General features: G+C 46.7%; 2 protein-coding genes across 2 annotated transcripts; one reads left to right on the forward strand and one right to left on the reverse strand.

Moving 5' to 3' along the window:
• Positions 1-6,501: 6,501 nt before the first annotated feature.
• LOC121589112 (acyl-CoA Delta12-desaturase) lies at positions 6,502-18,390 on the forward strand. Its single transcript, XM_041907763.1, has 5 exons — positions 6,502-6,663; positions 12,411-12,607; positions 12,687-12,846; positions 16,598-17,120; positions 17,219-18,390. Exons 2-5 carry the CDS (start codon positions 12,449-12,451, stop codon positions 17,604-17,606), a joined length of 1,230 nt encoding a protein of 409 aa, XP_041763697.1. The 5' UTR covers positions 6,502-6,663; positions 12,411-12,448; the 3' UTR covers positions 17,607-18,390.
• On the reverse strand, positions 18,389-21,089 carry LOC121589113. Its single transcript, XM_041907765.1, has one exon. It carries the CDS (start codon positions 19,396-19,398, stop codon positions 18,562-18,564), a length of 837 nt encoding a protein of 278 aa, XP_041763699.1. The 5' UTR covers positions 19,399-21,089; the 3' UTR covers positions 18,389-18,561.
• Positions 21,090-23,036: the final 1,947 nt, after the last annotated feature.

A 23,036-nucleotide genomic window follows, 5' to 3' on the forward strand; every position in this document is an offset into this window, starting at 1 on the left:
ATTCAAAATCAAAGATGTACAAAAAAAGTCAATAAATGTAAAGTCTACCAGTTAGTTGTAGCATTCATAAGCTAATAAACTGATCTTTTATCATACATCTGCCATACTAAGGACGTACTAAACACAAAACAGAAAGTAATATGATTCCTAACTTTGTTATTAAAAGAAAAGGAAGGAGACTAGAAATAAATTTAGTATGGTATTAAATGAAGCAGGTCTCGTAGTACAGTCGTCAACTCGTACGACTTAATAACATGCCCGTCATGGGTTCAAGCCCCAAATAGACCGTGCCGCCATACGTAGGACTGACTATCCTGTTATGAGGGGAATCAATAAGTCACTGAAAGCCCAACTCCACAAGAAAGTGGTACAGTGGCAGGCCTTGACCGACAACGGTTGTTGAGCCAAAAGTAGAAGAAGAGAGTAATAAATGACATGATTGATTTAAAAAATATACTAAGAATTTGAAAGACTTCGACAAAAAAAGATACGAATAACGAAAATCAATTGACTAAGGCTAAGAGGTAATATTCACTTAAGCGAATATTGTATGTTCTTCTTCTTCTTCTTCGTATTCTTCTTTTTGTTTTTCTTCTTCTTCTTCTTCTTCTTCTTCTTCTTCTTCTTCTTCGTATTCTTCTTTTTGTTTTTCTTCTTCTTTTTGTTTTTCTTCTTCTTCTTCTTCTGTTAGTTCTTCTACAACAACCATTGTCGGTTATAACCAACCTGTACTACTAATAGGACTAGACTTACAGTGACGTATTTGTTCACTCATAGCAGGATAGTCAGTGCTACATATAGGCACACAGTACATTCGAGGTACACCATGTTGTTAACTTGTGTGAGTTGACGACGTATGTACTTCTAACAGTTCTTATAACTCCGTTCGTTCTTTAGCAGAAGTCCAAATATCCCATAATATGGTTACAGTTTGTAAACAGAGTAGCAATCGTACAAAATAGATAAATTAAATCACATAATCGGTTGAGCTAACCGATAGAGTAAACACCGACGAAGAGCAAATACCAAAGATGAATAATCCTATTGGGGATACAAGGTAACAAATAAATATGTATAATCAACACTGTTTTTGTATTAGAGCGGATTTTTAGCTAAAGTAACAAAGATTCAAACGATTATATAAATTGATATGCTGTGTATGCGATTTCCAGTTGAACTGGAAGCCTATTCCTATTTGTTTCAGCTCATTTTCAAAGCATGAACAATAAAATAAAAGAAACAGTGTTTCGAAATTGATTGACGATCAAATTGACGATCAAAATAACATTTTATTCAATACTCGATCCACACACAAAGGGTTGAAAGATCAACCAGTAAAAGTGCTGACATAATCTTATTTTCATGTTTGACTTATCCTAAGGTAAAGTGCCATACGCTCTACGCGTGCTGAAATTTCCGTCGTAATATCGCTGTTTATATTCTTCAAGACTCACCAAGCCAAGGCAGATGGATGTAACGACCATCGGTAGAGCGACAGACCAACAAAAAGAGACATTTGTGTAATCATTCATCTGGTGGCGTGTGATTCTTAACTAAACATTTATGTGTGTGTGTTTTTGTTTTTTGGTAGCAATTGTTTTTTTTTACAACCCCCATTTACATCCATCATTGCGTACTTCAGAACATTCAGCTAATGAGCGTGAAGTTGGACGGTTTTTAACGCCAAATCGTAAGAAAAGCAAGTTTAGAAGTAACAAAAAATAAGTGATAAATGTATGTTCCCCTCTTTTTTTTTTGGCTAAGCAGCTTATAACGTTGAAAGGCACGTGTGTGTGTTGTTATTGTAATAGTAAAACAGTAACGGAAAAAGTTGGTTAACACGTTTTTAAAGAGGGTATTACACATTCGTTTGACTGTGACTCACTTTATATGATGCATTACATTTAGAAAAAAAAAGATTATTTAATTTATTAACTAGATTAACAAAGTTCTTTCCATTGTAGAATAATTTGATATTTCATTTTAGGAAGATTACCACTCAAAGAGAAACTATAATGCATAGTCTATCTTTCTGCCAGAAGCAAAGTACAAAAAAGGGCCGCTGCAAAATGTGATTTCGCACCACATAAACTTAAACTGGTTCTCGTTGTTCTCAGCACAACAATTTGCTGCAGGGTTTCGTCCACTCATCCCCGTGCAATTAAACCGTCGAAAATAATCTCGGCCAATTTGCTGCACTGCACAACTTCAATTTGTCTACTAACTGCTTATATCGGAAGTTCCGTGATGGTCCATGGTGGGCATGATGTAGTGGAGGAGGATTTTTTCTGCTTCCATAGAGCTATAATACCAATCTTGCCCCCCCATCCCTCTTAAATGCAGATCCACACACGTGTAACGTGATGAGAGAGAGAGAGAGAGAGAGAGAGAGAGAGAGAGAGAGAGAGAGAGAGAGAGAGAGAGAGAGAGAGAGAGAGAGAGATAGAGAGAGAGACAGCGTGTGCGTGGGGCCGTCTTACCAGCGTGTGACAATCTAACTCAGCAAACGCTGAGGTCGCCTTGAATTGTGTGTGACGAACATTGAATTTAGTCGATAGCGCAAGATGGGAGCACGAAAAAAAAACACACAAGTGAAACCCTCCCAACGTTCTCAGCGTCGTTCTTCCAGCGCTGGTCGATTAGGTGTAAATAATTCTCCATGTCCAACCGGCACCGAGCAACTAGCCTTCACTTACATTTGCTCGCAATGACGCGTACAGCGCACATGCATCAGAAGAGCCCCCGGGTAAACAACACCAACGGGTCGCCGACAAAAACTATCTAGCTACCGCCAAATCTTAGTAGCCATGTTGAGAGGATCGCATTGAAAATGGTTAATAACTAGAGTAGGCTTAGTGCGGTCAATGGGTGCGATCGTATCGCGTTGGCTCGGTCCCGTGGGAAGGCACAGGGCCCCCCACCAGCTGTCACCAGAAGCATCAGCACGTATGCGTCTAGAATTTCCAATTAGTCACACCGCGCGATGCCACCACCGTCATAAGTTTAGTACTTTTCCCCTGCTTCGTTGATAGTAGCGCCGGGGTTGTGAGTGAAAAGTACAACCCACAAGCGCATCAGTCATTAGACGGTGCAGAAAAAAAGCACAAGCAAGCGGGAAAAAAATCTCCAGGAGTCACGTCAAATGGTTCGTGCGTGTGTGCAAATGGCAATTAGGGAAGAGTGGGCTCTCGGGCCCAAAGAAGGACCCACCGGCCCGACGTCAACAATGGCGCACACAAACACAGCACACAGCTGACGTCAAGCAAACTTTTACCACAGCGTTCGACCGGTGGCGTGTGGTGGTGGTGGCTACGGAGGGCAACGGTGCAGGTGCAGCACTCCTTTTGCCTATTGGACCGGATTGATCAATGGTTAAACCTTTCTTGCCCATCTCTTGAACCCTTATTGCCGCGCGCATAAAGTTTGTTTGGCTGCCTCGAAACCGGAACGGGAGAAGCCGGACAATGTGTGCAAATAGTGTATGGTGGGCCATCTCTCGCCATTGCATTTCCCTTTTTTTCCTCTCGCCTCTTTGTTGTCATTGTTTTCATACTAGCGTAGGGCCACAATCAGCACACCCTGCACAGCCGCCCTGATGATCGCCCTCGCCACGCGGTGCAAGTGTGAAATTTTGCACCGCGACCAATGCGCGATGAAAGTTGATGCTAGTAAATGATTTGTTGAATAATGCCGAAGGTTAGTAATCTTTGGATAGTAAATGTTTAATATATAGGGACCGATTCTAGTGACTGAGTAGTATGGATGTGACGGTCAATGTTTGTAACAAGTCGCTCTTCCCAGAATGAATGTGTCATTGAAATAAGCGAAGAAGAAAAAATGAAGATCTGCACACATCATGTTACTCGGTTAATATACGATCGAGTTATATCTAGTTCCTCATCTGACTGATTTATGCAGGGAAATACCGTGTATCAGATGTTTTCTGGTAGAGTGCGATCACTAGGATCACTTGTTTGTTAGAGAAATAGGAATAAAATTAAGTGTTTGTAGTGCTTAAATAAATATGAATAATTATGACATGAAGTGAAGTGACATATGAAGTGGTACATAAACCCGATATGCATTTTTTTTTCAAACAAAATATACTAACTTTCCAATCGAAATACAGCTGACATCCAGGCGAAACACAATCATTCTTTTTCGATTGTTTTCTTTAGTAATAATATGTGTTGGGCAAAGTGCTCTTATGCTGTCGGATTAGACGCATTTTCGTTTTAATGGAGCAATTTTAATATTTGTATTTGTTAAACATGTTTAGAAGCAAGTTTTTTCGAAAATAATTTGAACAGGAAATAATTTCAACCAAAAAAATAATATGTCATAAAGCTGCATTCTTCTTGTTTGGCTCAACAACCGATGCCGGTCAAGACCTGCCAACCCACTTGTGGGGTTGGCTTTCAGTGACTTATTGATTTCCCCCCCCCCCCATAGCAGGATAGTTAGTCCTACGTATGGCGGCACGGTCTATTTGGGGCTTGAACCCATGACGGGCATGTTGTTGCATTATAATATTATAATACTGTATAGCAATTCAACATAATAAAAATAATGGTTCTAATAATATATAAGGCTGGTTCTAATAAAACTAGCCTTATTATTTATGTTACGGCATGGGACAACCTTATATAAAAATCGAAACATACATCTTTAGTCTTATTTCTATCAAAATAACCAATCCTAGACATAATACACCGTCTAATCTTCGACAAAAAAAAAAACAATGCAATACAACCGTAAATGCTCTTGCTGTGCATCAAATTTCATCATATGGAGCAAGGCCTTTCGGTAGTCTTGCGAATGACGCAGACAACAACTGTTCAATTCAGCAATCACCTTAAATGATCACAAAAATTGCAAGCGAAAGCGAAGTAGATTTAGTAGCTTTGAAACGAAGAAATATTAAATTAAATTATAAATAGTTGATTAAATGTGCTTCGTTCAAAAACCAACCCTGTTTTTAGACAACTTATGAGTCCTAAAGTAAAATCATGATAAATTATGGTATGATAGCCAGTTATGTTTCCTGGCCATGGCCATGGCTACCATGTGTGATAGCTAGGGATTACTGATTTTAAATAGAACTTTCTTCTAGAAGAAAAACCGTTCTATCATGAAGTTTTGTAACAATATGCAAAAAAATGCTAAATGACCGTATTATTATATTATTCAATAATCCAAGAATAATAGTTGACCTTCGACGTTGTTTACATGATTGGTATTTCAATTTCATCAATTAAACATCTAGTTGAAATCCTATCCATATACAACACAAAACTGTAGTATTTCCGACCTGATGTCAAAACTCCGAAAATAAAAGGCGAAAATCACACAAAAACATTCCAAGAAGGTAAAAGAAACATTTATTATTTCCATAACTTTTTAGTAAATATATTTCAATAGCGCTTCTCTGGCTATATGATAGCCATCAAAACTGTAAACCTAAAGTACTTGGCCCCCGTGGAAACATAAACAAAAATGGTCTGACACTTAAAGCAACTTACGATTCCTAAAGTACGTGGAAGTATATGTACGTGATAAGGGTAAATCACAATAAGTTAAAAGCCTTCTAAAAATTGTATGCAAAAGACCATTTACATAAGAGCCGATGCGTAAAAACGACAAGAAGGATGCGATTACTTTTCTCTTAGCGTGACAAAAACTAAACTTAAACCTGTAATTATATTTTTTCACAACTACAACACTCCCCATCTTGCGGTACGGATGAATCATTCAACACAAGCTGGTAACACCGAAAAGACAATAGACAAATTGTGCGCTGGTATTGGATGCCCAAAATCCGAACAAACAAATCCGGTTGCGTTGTCTACGGTAAAGGCCGAACTTCCCCGACTCCCACCTTCCGGGAGCTCGAGTATGAGCGTAGGGCAACATCACCGGTCACCCTGGAGGACCTTCCCAGCGCGATCTTGTTCGATCGATGCGAATCGATACGGAGAAGCAGCAGCAGTAGCAGCAGCGTAAAGGTTCTACGTGCCGGCCGTCCGCATCGCTGCCGTCCCGATCAGGTGTGACCCAGGGAATAGGGGAGTGGGGGGATGTAGTTGGGGGTTTGGGAAGGCAATATCATATGCTGCAGCCGGAAAATGTGTATGCGTGTGTTGTCAATGCTCCCCGCGCAATGATGATGATTGGGATGCGTTAGGGAGGGATCGTTAGCACGCGGTTTCTGTCCAGCCGCACGGACAACTGCCAAAGGTGACTGATTGAAGGAAGAGCGAACGAGCGAACCTACTTGGACGGCAGCACAACGAGAGAACGAGTGAGAAAGACAGAGAGAGAGAACGAGAGAGTGAGAGTGTGCCCGAGCCGAAAGCGCATGTACAGCGCGCATGAAGAACGTTTGCGCTCTGTACACGCTTGGTACGCTTAGCACCGGGGAAGGGAGGGCACGGGAGAGGGAAAATCGGCCCACGAAGCAAGGGGCAGCAGACAAGGGCCTGGCCGGAGAACTGCAGGCGACGCGCAGGTTAAAGGGAAAAGTTTTATAAAAGACCGTCGCGGCCACCGTGCGTCGTTTACTGCGCTGACTGAACGCAGACCGAGCGGTTCGTAGCGCACCGGAAACAGCATTTCGAGCATTTTTCGACACCCAGCAGCAATAGCAGCAGCAGCGCTAAGCAGGTAATATACCAACGTCCCCATACCGTAGTGATTGTTGTGTCCCAAGTGCCAAGTGTTGTTTTGCCGACGTCCAGAGATCCCTGGACAGGTCCTAGTGTGCTCCCCTTCTAGGTAGCCTAGTGAACGGTGTTGACACCAAACGCCTGTGAGTGTGTGGAGTGTGTTCGTAAGGGATACGTTTTTGTGGCCCTTTGCCGGTGCAAAGGTCCTCCAGTTGGGGCCCAGTGTAGCTATCTAATCCCTAGTGTGTTAAGCTTGTGGCACAAATAGCTTTGGTTTGGTGGAAATTTAGGTGAGTTTTGCTTGAACGCATCGAACGCTTTGATATTGGACGGCGTGTAAGTATTGCTGAGACAACTTGCTCGCAGCCCTCCTCATCCTCGGCCAACTATACCGATATGCTGGTTACAATTAATTTTAAACCCACCGCAAACCCGTGTCGCCTGTGTTTGGGCAGCATTTTTACCTAACCGAGCACGTTTTAGGCCTCCGCGCTCGGTCGGCGCTTCTGCAGTGCTTTGTCGTTTGGTCAGCAATTTTTGCAGCACACCTTTTGTTTTTAGTTCACCTGCTGTGTGTATTTGTGTGTACGTGTCCCTAGTGTGTGTGTGTGCGTTTGATTTTGTTTTTATATTTTTATATCGTTTTTCCTGTGTTATTTTCTCGTGCCCGGTTTAGGGCATATGGTTCATTGCGCACAACACCAGGGCGCGCACAGTGTGTGTAGAATGCGTTCGATTACAGCGAGTGAGCTGCCGAGGTTCGGTACAGTGGCTATTTGGCCAAATTGGAAAGCAGAATTCTAACCTTGGCTGAATGTCACTACTCTAAGCCTGGCAAACATATTCTGATGCATTATTTCATCATTTGCCCCAACTTTGCTGATCGTCACAACGGCGCAAACGTACTAGAGGTGCCCTTTGACTTCCAGCCAGCCAGGTTGTAGTCGGCGACTACACACACACACACACACACACACACACGCACGCATACACACCTGGCCAATGGTCTACCAACTGCTTGACCGGACAGGCACGTTCCTTACCGTCGATCACGTTCACGGCCCGCTGGGACATGTGTTGCGAATGTCACGGTTTTTGGAGCACAGCAAATTTTTGTTTTGCCATTTTTTTTTGTTTCGGCTGCTCCCGCCTGTTTTGCAATGGAAACAGATTGACACTGGCTGGGTGGTTGTTTGCGAGCGCTTTCGGTAATAAATGTGTGTGACTTAAAGTCGGAAAATGATCATCCTATTAGCTAATGTATAGCATACAGAAATCGATCCAGGTTGGCTACAAGTGAGGATTGAGTTCAATTGAGCGAAGAAAATCATGATCTACTGCAGTGATCTAGTGATCTCCCCTCCCCCAGACAGGGTCAACCTGTTCATCTGCCGCGGTCGAAGGTCATGCGGGAGGCGCAGTGCAAATCCTTTCATGGTAAGGCGACTGCAGAAGCCACAGGATGCCGCGGCATGACATATAAAACCTGTTCTAGCAGAACCGGGCCGGGTGTGTCCTCGGGCCAGGCAAAACCTGCTGCTGTCGCTACTCGTTCGCATTATCCCTGGAAGCTGGTGGTCGATTTTCCTAACCATGGCCCTGTGCCGTACTAGAGGGCACCACCGGCTCGAAAAGGGGATGTTCCACTGGGTGGGTCAACCTGTTACTGTGTCAAGGGAAAACGGCGTCTTCGGTGTGTCGTCGGGGTCACACACAGGACTAGGTGGTATGACCTTTGTCGGTAATTGGGTCTCCAGCATCTCTTTGCTTCTCTTCTTGAATCTACAAACATTCGAGCTCCATGTACGCATGACAGTGGTGGGCTTTATTTAACAGAGATGGTGGGCAAGATGGATGTGTCTTCCTTCCAGCCTTTCTTTTGAACAGATTCCCTCAAAATAGGCGTTAAATCACAACAAGCGGTAGCTTTGTGTTAAGAAAAACTGTTCGCCTTCCAACCGAACCTTGACCGGAAGGTGTGTGTGTGTGTTTATGTACCACCATTTTTCTCGTTAGCAGGGAAATAAATTTTTAACCTTGCGTGGATGGCAACGTCACTTTTGGAGGGGGCTCCATTTGAAGTGAAGACAGTACCCGTCCACTGTGCCAAATGAGATTTTGTTTGAAGCGAGCAAGCAAGCAAGTCAACAAAAAAACAAACCAACCCCAGCACTTAGCCACTTTTTATTGCGCTACTAGTTATGATATCCCAAAACGAGGATGTGACGACAGCGGGGGGGATGTTGTGTTTGGGTCAAAGAGCAACCCAAATTACTCACCAAATCCATGAGCTAAGCGTGCCCCTTCCATCACAACGCCTCCACGCGTCAATCGTACCAACCAGGCCCGAAATCATGGTTTTGCATTGCAGATTGCAGCCAAATCGGTTGCAAAGCGAAAATTAAGCAATCCATTAGAACACAATCACTCATCGCCCAAACCCCAGACACCCCGACCTTGACGGGTTAGCACACTGGCTTGTTGAGTGTGTCCCGTTGTGCGACACTTTTGCGGGCCAGTCCACAGCTCTTTCTAATTAGCCGCTCGTAGCCGTCGTTGACCCCTGCGCAGCGACACCCTTCGCTGCCGCAAAAGCTCGCTTTCGGAGAAGAGCTTGTACTCTTGGTGCATGCATGTACGCGAGCTATTTCGGTACCGTTGCGTTTTCCTGCCAGCAAGCGGGGGAAGCGCATTGGGGGGGACCAGATAGAGGGGCGGAAAGTTGGGCCGTCCTCTCTGTGACAACTTTTCGGGGTGCTTTCCAAAATAAAACCTAATCTTTGCCCTCTGCAGCCGTGCACGCCGTGCCGGTAGTCACGTACCTAGCAGCGGCCGATCCACATACCAGTTCAGTCCGGATACGGGTGGTACGCTTGCTTCCTTCGATGTCTTGCGTCCGATCTACCACCACCATTGTCCAGTGTCCCAAGACGGCTCTGTGCCGTTGTAAATCGCCTTTTAGCCCCGGTGGTGACCGTACCTGTCTCCAGTGTAGTGTGTAGAACTTTTGGGGTAGTTAGTGTGTGTGTGTGTGTGCGTGTGTTTGTCTCTAATTTGGCGGTGGTGCTGTGGTGGTACGCTCTCTACCGGTAGAGAGGACAAACGAGTCAAATTCTCCAAGCAGACCGGCCCCTGTTTTGTGGTGCGGGTGGTTTTCCGGAATTCCGGAAAACATCCGAACATCCGAAGCGTGCCCCTGGAGGCACGCTGGAACGGAAATGAGCGAAATTCCGCACGCCACGCCAAAGGTATGTGTGCCCGCTCGGGGTGGGGTGAAAGCAAACCGCCCCGTATTACAACATACGCAACACGGATCGACGAGCTAATCTCGCGAGTGCGCGAATGTTTGCCCCACTTTTATGCTCACGTGGCTCGCTTTTTGTGGCTGCAGGTTCTATTTCGCGCAAGGCTGTGTGCAGGAGTGTGCAGATAAAAACTAGTAACTACGCTCGACATTCACAAACACACACACACACACACGGAGGTATAAATAGTTGCATTACACTTCTAATTGAAATCACCATAGCCAACGCAATCAGCTTAGTCGGTTAGCCGGCCGTACGAAGACGCACACGCTCGCCGGGGAGTGATGGTCAAGATCAAGTGTGCAACCGGTGGCAATGACTGGCGACCCGCCAGTGAGACGAATGTCGGCAAGGTAGTAATACTGTGTGTTGGTGGAGTTTTTTTGCTTCTCCCAGCTGGTTGGTTGGTAACGATTTATAATGGGTAATAACTACTCCACAGCAATGAAGGGAAACCGCGTATTCTCACTTGCGTACGCCGCAATATCGCGGCTAGTGTGCAAGTTGAGCCTAGTAGTTTGGGTGGTTTAGGCTATATTCGATCGCCAGGGTTCGAGACGACCTTCAGCAAGCGGTGATTTACTACCAAAGCAACGCGAAGGTCGGGCAGATCGATAGCGATCTTCATTTCGAGCCATACACCAAACCTCCCAAAACACACACCCAGAGGAAGTGTCATCATCGTAAAGCAAATCTGCTTCGAGCAGGTGAACTAATAAACGTAAAAGTTCAATTGCATCCGACACCCGCATCAGTGCCGCCCCGGACTGGGTTATGATCCCACAGTCACACGCGACCCTATTTCGCCACCGGAGCCCATTTCGCTGACGATCACGGCGACACGGCGACGCAAACACTACATACAATTGCAATGTTGGGTGAGGAAACTTAACAGTGTAGATCATATAAAAAAAGACACGCGCCCCACATTGCAAAGGAGCTAGTGGGTCTAGCTGCGGGTGCGCACCGGGGGTTCGTCGTCTGTATGTTGAAGTTTTTTGTTTCGTTTCGCTAACACGCGCGTTAGGCACAGCCTGGTCGCGTGGCCTTGCTTGGGTATACTTCGACGCATCTGGCTACAGTGGCGATCTAGAACTAGTGCAATTGAATTTCATTGTCAAATGGTCATTGTATGATCGTATATTATGATGCTACAATACAAACCAATAGTGTAATAGTGTTGGAATGCGATTTTTTCGACCATTTGTGCACACTCTCACAAGGGAAAAAAGGCAACGGGCAAAAGTTATCATCACAATTTCACAACATTACCACATTACCAGCCGTTCCTCGTGGCCCATTTGCTTACATTCAGCACACCATTAGAAATTCCCTTGACGAAACGCCCATTCTGCCGCCTTGGGTCGTAAAATTGTTTTCGTCAATTGTTTCAATTCGATCGTAAAAACCTTCAAATAATTCTCCCATATTCAGCCATACTGAGGCGGACGCGCAACGGAAACGTGGAGGGAAACACCGTTCAGGCGAACCTCTACGAAGAATTTCGCATAACGCGTTCCTAATTATCTCACGCAAGAATACCAATGACGGGCAAGAGACAAAGCGAGATCGGCGCCGGGTAGGTTAGGTGTGGGTTAGAAAATGGAAGTCCCTTATTTTAAAATGGGCCTGCCTAAAACCAAACAAACGCACCGTCACCCTCTACCCTTTCACGATCGCGGCAGAGCGACGTGGAATATTGAGAACCGATCGTTTCCTCATTCCACGCGGCGTAAAAGAACAGTCGAATGTCTCAAACTCGTCATCGCCCGGGAGAGACCGTGGCGAACTGGGTCTGGCACTGAAAAGGGACGTGATTATAATGGATAACTTTGGCGTACCCGACCAGTGCCTAATAAGTGACTCAGTGTTTCGGTGTGATCGGAGCAAAACCAAAGCTCGGAGGGACAACAACAAGCGATGAGTTGCTGTGATGCGCTATTGCCACTAAAGGACCAAAAAATGGGCGAAAAGTGAAGAGAAAAACACGAAAACGCACACGCAATCGCATGCAGGGCATGCAGTGATCGCGGATTCACTCTCACTTGTGGCAGGCCAGATTTCATGTCCAGTTTTCACTGATGAATCGGGACGACATCGGGTGGAAGTGTAAAGTGCATCGAACGTCGCCGTAAAAACAGGAACAATAGCATAACCGGTTCAGAGGTTAACCCCGATGGATGGTTGCAGAAACTTTCTCCAATATTTTGGCACTGTCCCTATTTGCGATTTTGTCTACATACCTCCCAATGTCTGCCAGGGTGTGTCCGGGTTAGCTCATCCTGGTCTTCGTTTTCGTGATCCTTCCCCTTCCGTGGCAGCATCACCAGGGCATGTTAATTTCTCCTGCGACTGCACCATACCAATTAACCGATGCACTGGATGGATGCAACTCTTTCATAAATGGTTTTGATTAACCCCTCGTTTTCGTTTTTTGCAGGCGCCTGACTTTTGACAACAGCAGGAGCAGCAGCAGCAATGGCACCGAACGTGCTCGGCAACACGATACTGCTGGCGGAGGCCTGCATCGAGCAGGAGGACAACAACAACAACGCATCGATTGGCACGCAACAGTACAAGAGCAAATCCTTCCTGAATGTAGCGCCGAAACCGGCGCCTGTTACAGAGGAGCTTAAGGTATGCAGCGGACAGAGCCCGGGGTTTCGTTGCTTACCGTTGCTTGATTCCTTTTTTTGCTCTTCATTTTCCCCAACAGCCAAAAGATGCCACGAAAGCTGCGATAGCGAGTAGAGAGCGCCGGTATCACCATGTGTACGTGTGGCGTAACATCATTGCGTTCATCTATTTGCATCTGGGCTTTCTGTACGGCAGCTACCTGCTGGTCACGTCGGCGAAATGGAGCACATTTTTCTTTGGTAAGTTTGACAGCAAGGGGATGATCAATCGAATGGTACTAGGGGATGTAGGTGCACTAGAATAGAACACTAAATGTAGGAAGTAAAGGACTTTTGAATGTTCTAGCACCTAATACGATCGACGGGGGTTTATGGTTCTTTGCCTAAATGTTGAACGGACATGGTCAAGGGCTTAACCTTGACGGATACTCTTTCAGTGCATGTGCATCTGCTCAATCGGTTCTCATGCACAAAAGGGCATTGCATTTCCGTAGTGAAAAAATTGTCCCCATTCATACCAAGTGCAGCGTGATAGCAATAGTTGCGTTGCAGCTTTGCATATAAAAACGGCCCAAGATTGTCATGCGTCTACTGGCCGAGATTTATCATCCTCTTTATGGGTGCCTAGGTCGCGTTCCGGTTGATGAGCCGATAATGAGTCGAATCTCGCGTGTACGAATTGAACCGGGGGTCCGTGGCGTGGAATTTACGACCATTTCCTGACGCATGGTCCTCCCAGGTGACCGGCATGCAAAACATCTCGGCACATACCTGTGCCGCAGGGTTCTCAAAAAACATATTCATATCTACATAGAGATTTAGTGTTGAACCACATTCGGGACCGATCGGGGAGCGGGGGGACGAGCCGGATCGGACCGGAGGCAGATAATGATTTATTCTACCAACGTCATCGTCCCCGACCGATCGAGGGGAGAACCCCCGAGCACAAGACAATGTCCAGCGACGTGACGGAAATATTCGATCGTGGTGGATCGATGTGCCGTCGATCGCAGCAGTATTGCTCCGCATCCGAATACGGGTGTTGCCGTTGCTCCCGGTGCCGCGCCCTTGTCTTATCGTGGCGGTGCGATCGTTGGTTCATTGTTCCTGAGGGTTCACGAAATGCAGCGAAAAACTGGTAGTGGGCAGCCGCCGCACCGTGCGCTAATGAAGCTCCGCGCTTATGACGCGCGAAGGGACGTTACATTACGTCCGCCCGGAGACAAACACAAACGCACAGACGCACACACACATACACACAAATGAGCAGAGGCAATCGAATCTTCCGTGCATAAAAACCGGAAATAAATCGCCGAACGCTCCAAGGCAAGGCCAGTTCGAGCATTCCTCGGCACTCGGTCGGTAATGCGGTTGTAGCGCCAGCATAGGCAAAATGGAAAGAGAAAGTTTTGCAAAAAGGGCATAAAAGGGATCCGATCGCATGAAGGGTCGCCACACATCCGTGCCATTGGCGCGGTAGGGTCAACCATCACCGGGGTGGTAAATGACAAATCGATTTTTGCAACCAGCCACACTGCCGGGCCAGTTTGCAGGTTGGTAGGGAAAGTGCAAACAATCGGGTGTCGGGTGCGAGTCGATGCTTTGGAGTGCCCAACACTTGCCACCTGTCAGCGATAGTCATTGTCTATCGAAAGGGTTGTCCACAGAAACCGGGCGAGCATCTACAGTGGAAAGTTGAACAAAGCGCAAAAAGGCAACGTCTAATGCGCAATTAATGCTTACCAGAAGCCGGAACGTGCATCGCGTGGCGGGACGTGTTTGAGAAAGTTTTGTGTGTGTGTGGGGAGGAAATGTACTCAAAAAAAGATTAATTACACAAATAAGATCGATAAGCGACACAGCGATGCCGTGATGGTTATGCAGTGCATGTTATCTAGCATGTTATGTGTGCTGTAATGTTGGGTAAATCTGATTCAGATTCATGAATCTGAATGAATCTTTGAAATGTTTCAATCATTCTGAATCTCGATTGCAAAGATGTATGAATCTCCAAAAAATTGTGGATCTCCAAAGATTCATGAATCTCGAAAGATTAGTATAACTCGAAAGAATCATGAATCTCTAGGGATTTATGAATTTCAAGAGATCTCCAATTATTCATCAAGCTTGAGCTTTTCATTATTCTTCTTCTTGGCGTGAGATCCTATCATCATGCCAGCCTATAAAGGCTTTCGAAACTTCTTGGCAAGTACCACGCAGCCTGATAGTCTCTTATGCTACGGGGAGACCATGGACCATGCGAGGCTTCTTATTAGGCGGGATCGCGCCAATTCAATATTTTGATAGATTCATGCATATTTGAAGATTCATGCATCCTTGCAAATTCAAGAATAGAAGAATGAAGATTTGATTCGAGATTCGAATCGCTCATCACTACAAATTCATATGAATGAATCTCAACGAAAGATTTATAGCACCCAACACTAGTCTGCTGGGTTCAGGCATTAACACAGTGGATCGGTATCAGTAGCTGTTACCGTGCATCGACAGTCGATAGCGTCTTGCTAACGCCCTATCAATGCTGTCTTGCGTAAGCGATCGACGATCGGTAGACAGTTCGTCACGGCCGGACCTGATGAATGGCAGTGGTTTTAGCACACGGTATTATTTTGCGAACCGTTTTCTCTCCCCGTTCTAGATCCAGCGGTCAGGATTAGGGATTGTGGATGCATAACACGCAAAAACCCCGCCGCGTCCACCCTATTGTTCGTTACGTGGTCCACCCTCGGAGAGTCCAGTTTCGTTGGTTAGTGGCGGGGACACAGGAGAACGCTAATGCTAATGACGCTCGGGAGGGTTCGGGAGGGTTACAGAATGGCCGGCGAGCGGACGTCGAAATGGGTTGCTGTCGCTGTTGCCATGTGCGCTATGACGCACACGACATTTGGCGGGAGTTCGTTCGCCTCGTCTGCTGGTGGGCAAATGGCTCGCCGCCGAAATTCGGGTCGCGAGAGACCAGGACCATTAGCAAAACTTAGTCGCCCGGCGCTGGACTGTCGCCCGGCGCTGGATTCGGTCGACAATTGCGGAGCCGATTTAATGGGCAAAGGTCGGCAGCGGGGTGGCCCACGTCACGGGTGCGCGTGACTCACTGCGCATCGCCAGTGAGCCGTCCACGCCAATGCCAATGGCAGTCAATGTCATGGGGAATCGTTCGCAAAATTGGTCACACGCATACACGTGAGGGCAGTGGCGAGTTTTTGTCCCCAGCTTAATACGATAAATGGGCAAAATTTCAAACGCCGCTTAGCTGCACGGAGAAGATCACTTACATCGCGGGCACATAATAACAAAACCTTAATGATAATAAAAAAAATGCACACGAACCACACAATACAATAATTGACGCAGAAGAAATGAGCTTGCTGAAGACACCCTTCGCGCATCATTAGCGGGACGGACAGGCAGAGGGTTCATTGATTGTTTTTTTTTTGTGGGTGTGCTTTCGTTATTGTTTCCATTGCGATGTGCGTGGTTTTTTTTTATGCTGCGTTCCCCTATTAATATGATCGTGATTAATAGGTACGCCTGGCACCTTCACTTCCTGCGCCGTCACGTAAAAAAAGCGTAAAAGCGGCGTTTGATCTAGGAGTGTGTTGCAAAATAGCCGGCTGGGCCGGGAGAACGACACAACCATTGCAAAACAATCTGTCCAATCATGCTCGCAAACACGCGATACGACTGACCGACTCACTTAGATTGGGCCGATCATCGTCGATAATGCGCTATCGATCTTCCGCGCTATGCGCAAGTCAGCGGTAGCACTTTTTGGCACATCACACACCACACGGAGGGAGTGGGAATTTAGGGGCCAGGAAGTAAAAACTGCTGCCCCGTTCGAAGGGCATCACAAAAGTGTTTGTGCGTTGCGCGTTTCACAGTTACCGATCATTGCTCACCGGTATTAATTATTATTCGTTTCTTCTTTCTCTTATTCTTTCTCTCTCTCTCTGCTCTTCGTCCTGGACAGCACTCGCGCTGGGCTCGTGCGGTGCGCTCGGCATCACGGCCGGCGCCCACCGGCTCTGGTCGCACCGGGCGTACAAGGCGAAATGGCCGCTCCGCCTGTTCCTGATGCTAGCGCAGACGCTAGCGTTCCAGAACAGCGTGTACGAGTGGGTGCGGGACCATCGCGTTCACCACAAGTTCACCGATACCGATGCGGACCCGCACAATGCGACCCGCGGCTTCTTCTTCTCGCACATCGGCTGGCTGATGGTGAAGAAGCATCCGGACGTGAAGGCGCGCGGCCGGGCCGTCGACATGAGCGACCTCGAGCAGGACGGGATCGTGATGTTCCAGAAGCGCTACTACGCCCTGCTGATGCCGCTGTTCTGCTTCGTCCTGCCGACCTTCCTTGCCTACTACTATCTGGACGAGACGTTCTCGAACGCCTGGTACGTGGTGGCCATCTTCCGGTACGTCCTGTCGCTGAACGCAACCTGGCTGGTGAACAGTGCGGCCCACATCTGGGGCACGAAGCCGTACGATCGGTAAGCATGCGAGGCGCGAGTGTGCTTTCTTTGTTTTCGCACTATATTTCACAGTCTTGACTAACGTTCCACCTTCTCCGAAATTGTCCGTTGTGCAGCAACATCTCGCCGACCAACAACACGTTCGTGGCGATCGCGGCGTACGGCGAGGGCTGGCACAACTATCACCACGTGTTCCCGTGGGACTACAAAACGTCCGAGCTGGGCACGTACAGCACGAACTTTACGACGGCGGCGATCGACTTTTTCGCCCGCATCGGCTGGGCGTACGATCTGAAGTCCGTGTCGGACGAGCTGATACGCAAGCGCGTGCTGCGCACCGGCGACGGTACGCACCAGTACAACGAGCAGGAGCTGCAGGCGCGCATGGTCGACTACGTCAACCAGCTCGATCACGAGTCGGAGCAGGCGGTATGGGGTTGGGACGATAAGGACATGAACGAGCAGGACCGCCAGGATGCCACCGTCAGAAATAAGGCCGATTAGTGCAAGCAATGGAGGGAGAGGGAGAAGGGGAGGGAGGGGGGGGGAGGGATATGGGGATTAGGAGATAGAAGCTAGAGAGAAGCACATTATTGCACAACTTCAGGGTGAGATGGAGGGCGGCGCACACACACACACTAAGGACATACGCTCGATGAGTGTTGGGCGTGTGCGTTTGTATAGCACGGGAGAGCCACAGGGACACAAAGCACACCACAGGGAGATGGTGTTACGTTATGTTTAACTATTTTTTTTGTTTTAACGCTTTCTATCCTATATCTCTCTCACCTTCATTCTGTCTTGAGCACACACACATACATTCCCTTTCTTTCTTAATTGCTTGAGCGATAAAAAAAAAACATGGATCGATCTTGCATTTAGAACAGTGCACTTGACATGGGCAAGTGTGAATGCTTTCGAGCTTGGTTTTTGATGTGAAAAGGGGCTGTGGGAGGCTGTGGGAGTGTTTTTAGGCAGGTCTAAACCTTTCCTAAAGGCATCCTTTCTCTCCCCCGCTCTGAATCAGTAGGAAACGCTTTTGCGATTTGCACCAATGCGCGACATTTGCGACAAGCGGAAGCGAAAGTGAACAGTGGGAAGAACTTAAACGAACAACCAATGACATGACGCCAGAATCGGGTGGGCCAACGCGACAGAGAACACACAGGGCACAGATCGCAACCGGGCAGAACGGGAGTGTTCGCGTTTATTTATTTGTCTATCGCTATCTTAGTAATTAGCTTAAGCTTGAGTTTAAATAAAATAAAAAAAGACCACAGAAACAGAACCGAGCACACACTCGCCATCATGGGTGGGTCTCGATCCATTCCCGCCCATTGTCCTGCCAGCAGCTAGCCAGCAGCCTTATCAGCTTCTTCGAAGAGTCGTCGCGAAGCGTTGTGTGGGGAAGCACTTCTTTGGTTTCGGAGTTTGTGCTCGTACGCCCACGGGCGCCGTCCTAGTTGTAGCCGGCGTTAAAGTAGACCGTCTGCTTGCTTTCCTGCTCGGCGGCGTGCTGCCGCGCCAGGTACATGATGGCCGCGGCCAGCGCCGCATGGTTGACGATGCTCGAGAAGATGGTGGCAAACTTGAGGACGGGCAGCACCATCGGCAGCACGCCGGCCAGCAGCATCGAGGGCAGCAGCACGAGCGGCACGGCCAGCTGCAGCACCGTCCGGATGCCCTTCTTGGCCTTGTCGCGGCCGACCGCACCGTCCGGAGCACCACCGTCGCCAGTCGCCGTGATGCCCTTGCGGATGGAAAACTCGAGCTGGTTGGTGTCGCTCGGGGTAAGGCGTACGGCCACACCCGGCACCAGCTGCAGATCGATGAGGCGCTCGTTGAAGAGTAGGCGCAAACCACGCGCCAGCCGCTCGTTGACGTCACTTGCGTTCAGCGCTAGCAGCCGCTCGGCGAAGAGCCGATTGTCCGCGCTCCGGTAGCTGGGCAGCAGCACGTCCTGCACGTCGTGCGTGAGGTTGCCGGTGTTTGGGAAACGGTAGGCGCGCGCTTCCATGTTCTGCAGAAGGTACAGCTTACCACAATCCAGGAGCGACACGTGCTGAAGGCAGTTGAGCAGTCGCAACGGGATCGTTTTGATGTACGCGGCACTGCTGCTCGCTCTGGAGCTGGTGCTGTCGTACCCATCGGTGATGCTTGATCGGTGCACGTTACTGCTGCTGCTGCTGCTGCTGCTGCTGCTCGAATAACGACTGTGGAAGTATTTGCGCGTTTCGCAGCGCATTGGCGCCAAAAGCGTTACGGTTAGCAGCAGAAAAGCGCACCGTCTTGCCATGCTTGCGGGTTGCGGTTGGCGTACAATATGGCGTGCTGTGCTGGCTTAATTCACTTCTGCTATTTCACTCGCCGTACAGCAAACCCTTTGGTATCGGCTTTTAAATTCGCTGCCAGCTCGGTGCAACTCGGAACCGCTCGCAGCACAACGCAGTTGATCTTAACTCGCGCGAAGCTGAGCAATAACTGAGCGCTGGCAGCATCTACCAGCCGCATGTCTTGTTCTCGCCGGTGCGGCAAACGATCGCCGCTCGGAAGAAAGTGGAAAAACCACTCCACCACTAGGCAGTACCGCAATTTTTCCCGCACCGTGCCTCCCCCGTGCTGCAAAGATGTAACCTTCCGCCCGCGGAATTTGCAGGCTGACCGGATGGCGGTGGTGCTGGTGGTGGTGCATTTTCAAACAGCAGTCTTCGCAGCGCACACCAGAAGGAGTTAGAATATGGATCACTTTCCTTTACGTGCGTGGAGCACCGCACAACTCTTTTCTTTTCTCCCGCTGCTGGGATACCGCGCTGCTGGTGCGTCCTGCTTCCGGTCCCTGCGCGAATCTGGGTCCCGGCAGTCGGTCACCGTGCGAGCGTGTGCGAAGTGCTGTTCCATTTCCTATCCGACTCTCGGGCCCCCTTTTCCGAAACGGGTTTGCCTCATCATTCGCACCGCTCGACGCATCTTTCGAGCGGATGAAAATGACCAGTTACAGTTAATTCTCCACCGCCTCGGCGCTCATCTCGGGATAGGGGCTTTTCTAGTTGCTGTTGTTTTGGATTTATTTTTTTTTTCGACACACTGTCAGCACGGATGCGAACGTTTTCCACTCGATTCCCGAGATCGATCGATAGAATGCCGGAATTGTACGTATGCTGCTTGCCCCGAGTGCCGGTACAGACACGCACTGTATAAGGCAAACGATGCGTCTGCCAGGTGACGCTACATTCGGCGTTCGCGCGGTACTTTGCGCAGTTTCCATGGGTTTGCCGATTGATGCGAGAGGCAGCAGCCGGAAAAAAAGTGACAGCGCGGCTACCTGAAGGGAGATTAAAGTGGAATCTCAAAACCGTTTTTGTCGGAAGCGAGGTAGCAAGACCTGTTGATGAGATTGGGGAGCTGGGAGACGATAAGCGGACGCGCACTTATTAACGGTAAGTAATCTGTTAGGGAGCTATTTACTTTCTTTCGCTCACTTCGTCACCGGGATGAAGCTGATGAGTGGAAATGCATGTTCGGTTCGACACTTATCGCGATCGACAACGCATCATCATGGGCAGCTTTGCTCTGCTTATTCGACTGATCCGACCTGCCGAGCAGGTTTTACAGAAGAAGGTGCGTTTTCACTGCACCGGTAATTGCGTCTTAGAATTAGCGAGATGGGTAGTGGGGACGCATTTCTAAAGCGAGCGCCTCTACTAAGACGAGCACTAAATGTTATGTGCTATTCGAAAGTATTATATATTTTTTGGAATATGTATGAATTGTGTTTAAAATATTACATACTAACCATGCAAGTAATTGTAACTGCACCTCTTTTGTTGTGTCGGGATTTTACACGATTTGTTAAGTGCTTACATTCCTCTCAGAAATGATTGTTTTCAAATAAGTTATTACATGCTTAGGAAAGCATGTGAATAAACTGTTAACAAATATAATACATCGAAAACCTAGATTTGTAGTAGCTAATACCATTTAATATAAATAGCATTAATTTTTTTTTTGAGCCGGTCTCATGGTACAGTCGTCAACTCGTACGACTTAATAACATGCCCGTCATGGGTTCAAGCCCCAAATAGACCGTGCCGCCATACGTAGGACTGACTATCCTGCTATGGGGGAAATCAATAAGTCACTGAAAGCCAACCCCACACACAAGTGGGTTTGGCAGGCCTTGACCGGCATCGGTTGTTGAGCCAAAAGAAGAAGAAGAAGAAGAAGAAGAAGCATTAATATTTTATCCCAATCAATCGTAAAAGTGCAAGATAAGCATTGTTCTTCTTTTTTAAATAAGCAAAATGGTAACATAATTTGAACTGACCAAGCAATCATCCTTTTCATGCCTTGTTTTAATAAAGCCTTGTCAAGAACGACAGTAAAATACGATGTTTGAATAATACATGTAAATGCTGTAAAATTATGCATATTTTAAAATATTTTCAACAACATTTCTCATCAATAGCATAAATAATTCTATAACCAAACTGTTGAAAATATTCAGCCATACATTAGATTGCATACCTTCAGGCGGACAGCTAGACGACACGAACCGTTTTATTGTCGCCTATAGACGAACGAAACGGTTTAACGGGACATAGTTATTCTATCCCTTAAATCAAATGCCAACAGTCTAACATATATAAATTATTGGTATTCTAATATGTAAAAAAGCAAACCAGCTTAATATGCTGTCCACTATAATCGCTTGCTACTTTATACAGATAGAAAGAACATATGAGCAAGTCGTGATCATCGGCAAAAGAAGGTTTGATGTAAATAAAACATGATAAAAAAAAAATTGAAATGTACAAAAATAGAGCAAATGTACCAATAGTGTAAATAGAGCACCAGGAATATAGTGATTTTCCTTCGTGCTCAACGTTTTCTAACACTTAAATGATGTCATTGGGGTGAGGAGCGACCTTAAAAGCCATCATTTTTAATAATTGAAATAGCATAATTCCTTCTACTTCTTCTTCTTCTTCTTTTTTGGCACAACAACCGTTGTCGGTCAAGGCCTGCCTGTACCACTAGTGGGCTTGGCTTCCATTGTCTTATTCATTACACATAACAGGATAGTCAGTCCTACGTATGGAGGCACGGTCCATTCAGTATTTGAACCTCATGACGGGCATGTTGTTAAGTCGTACGAGCTGACGCTACTGTACCACGATATCGGCCAAATTCCAAATTCCAGCACAATTCCAGGTTACTAAAAATGTCCACTATAATTTTTTTAATCAAGTCATAATTGACTACCAAGCAGCGACATTATTCGTCCACTTTCCCATATTCGAACTCGAAGAGGAACGGTAGTTGCAGTTGCTTTCATACAATGGTTGCTCAAATTTATTTCACCAGTGTTCTGCTCAGTAATGCGTAAAATATGGCAAAATGTTCAAAAAACATTATGTCAATCTTGACAATCGCTTCGATCGTTTCGGCTTCGATCGAAGTTGAGAAAGTGGCTGAATATTTTCCCCAATATTAAGGATCACTTACAATTACTATACACAAATTCAATTGGTATTTGGAAACTTTTTTTTGTTTGGTATATTTTAACAAGCCATACTCAAATTATACAATGGAACCCCTCATAACGAGTACCCTTTATGACGAATTTTTCGCATAATGATCGAATCTAAATGGTCTACAAATACCCTTCTTAATGAGTACAATTTTGCACAACGAGCAATTTTATGTTGGTTCCCGATAAGAAATCGTGATCATTTTTGTATTGTACACTTCCTTACATACTATTGTAAAGATACCTTCTAAGATCTTAAGAATTTTCACCAACAGCAGATACTTTTTAGAATAGATAAGCGTACAAAAACTGAATCTAAATATTTTAAATTGAAATGTAAGTGAGTGTTTAAATTATAGGGTTACAATCAAATTAGAAAATGAGTTCAAATGGGTTTACACGCT

Source organism: Anopheles merus, chromosome 2R (assembly GCF_017562075.2).
Source record: "Anopheles merus strain MAF chromosome 2R, AmerM5.1, whole genome shotgun sequence".
NCBI lineage: Eukaryota > Metazoa > Arthropoda > Insecta > Diptera > Culicidae > Anopheles > Anopheles merus.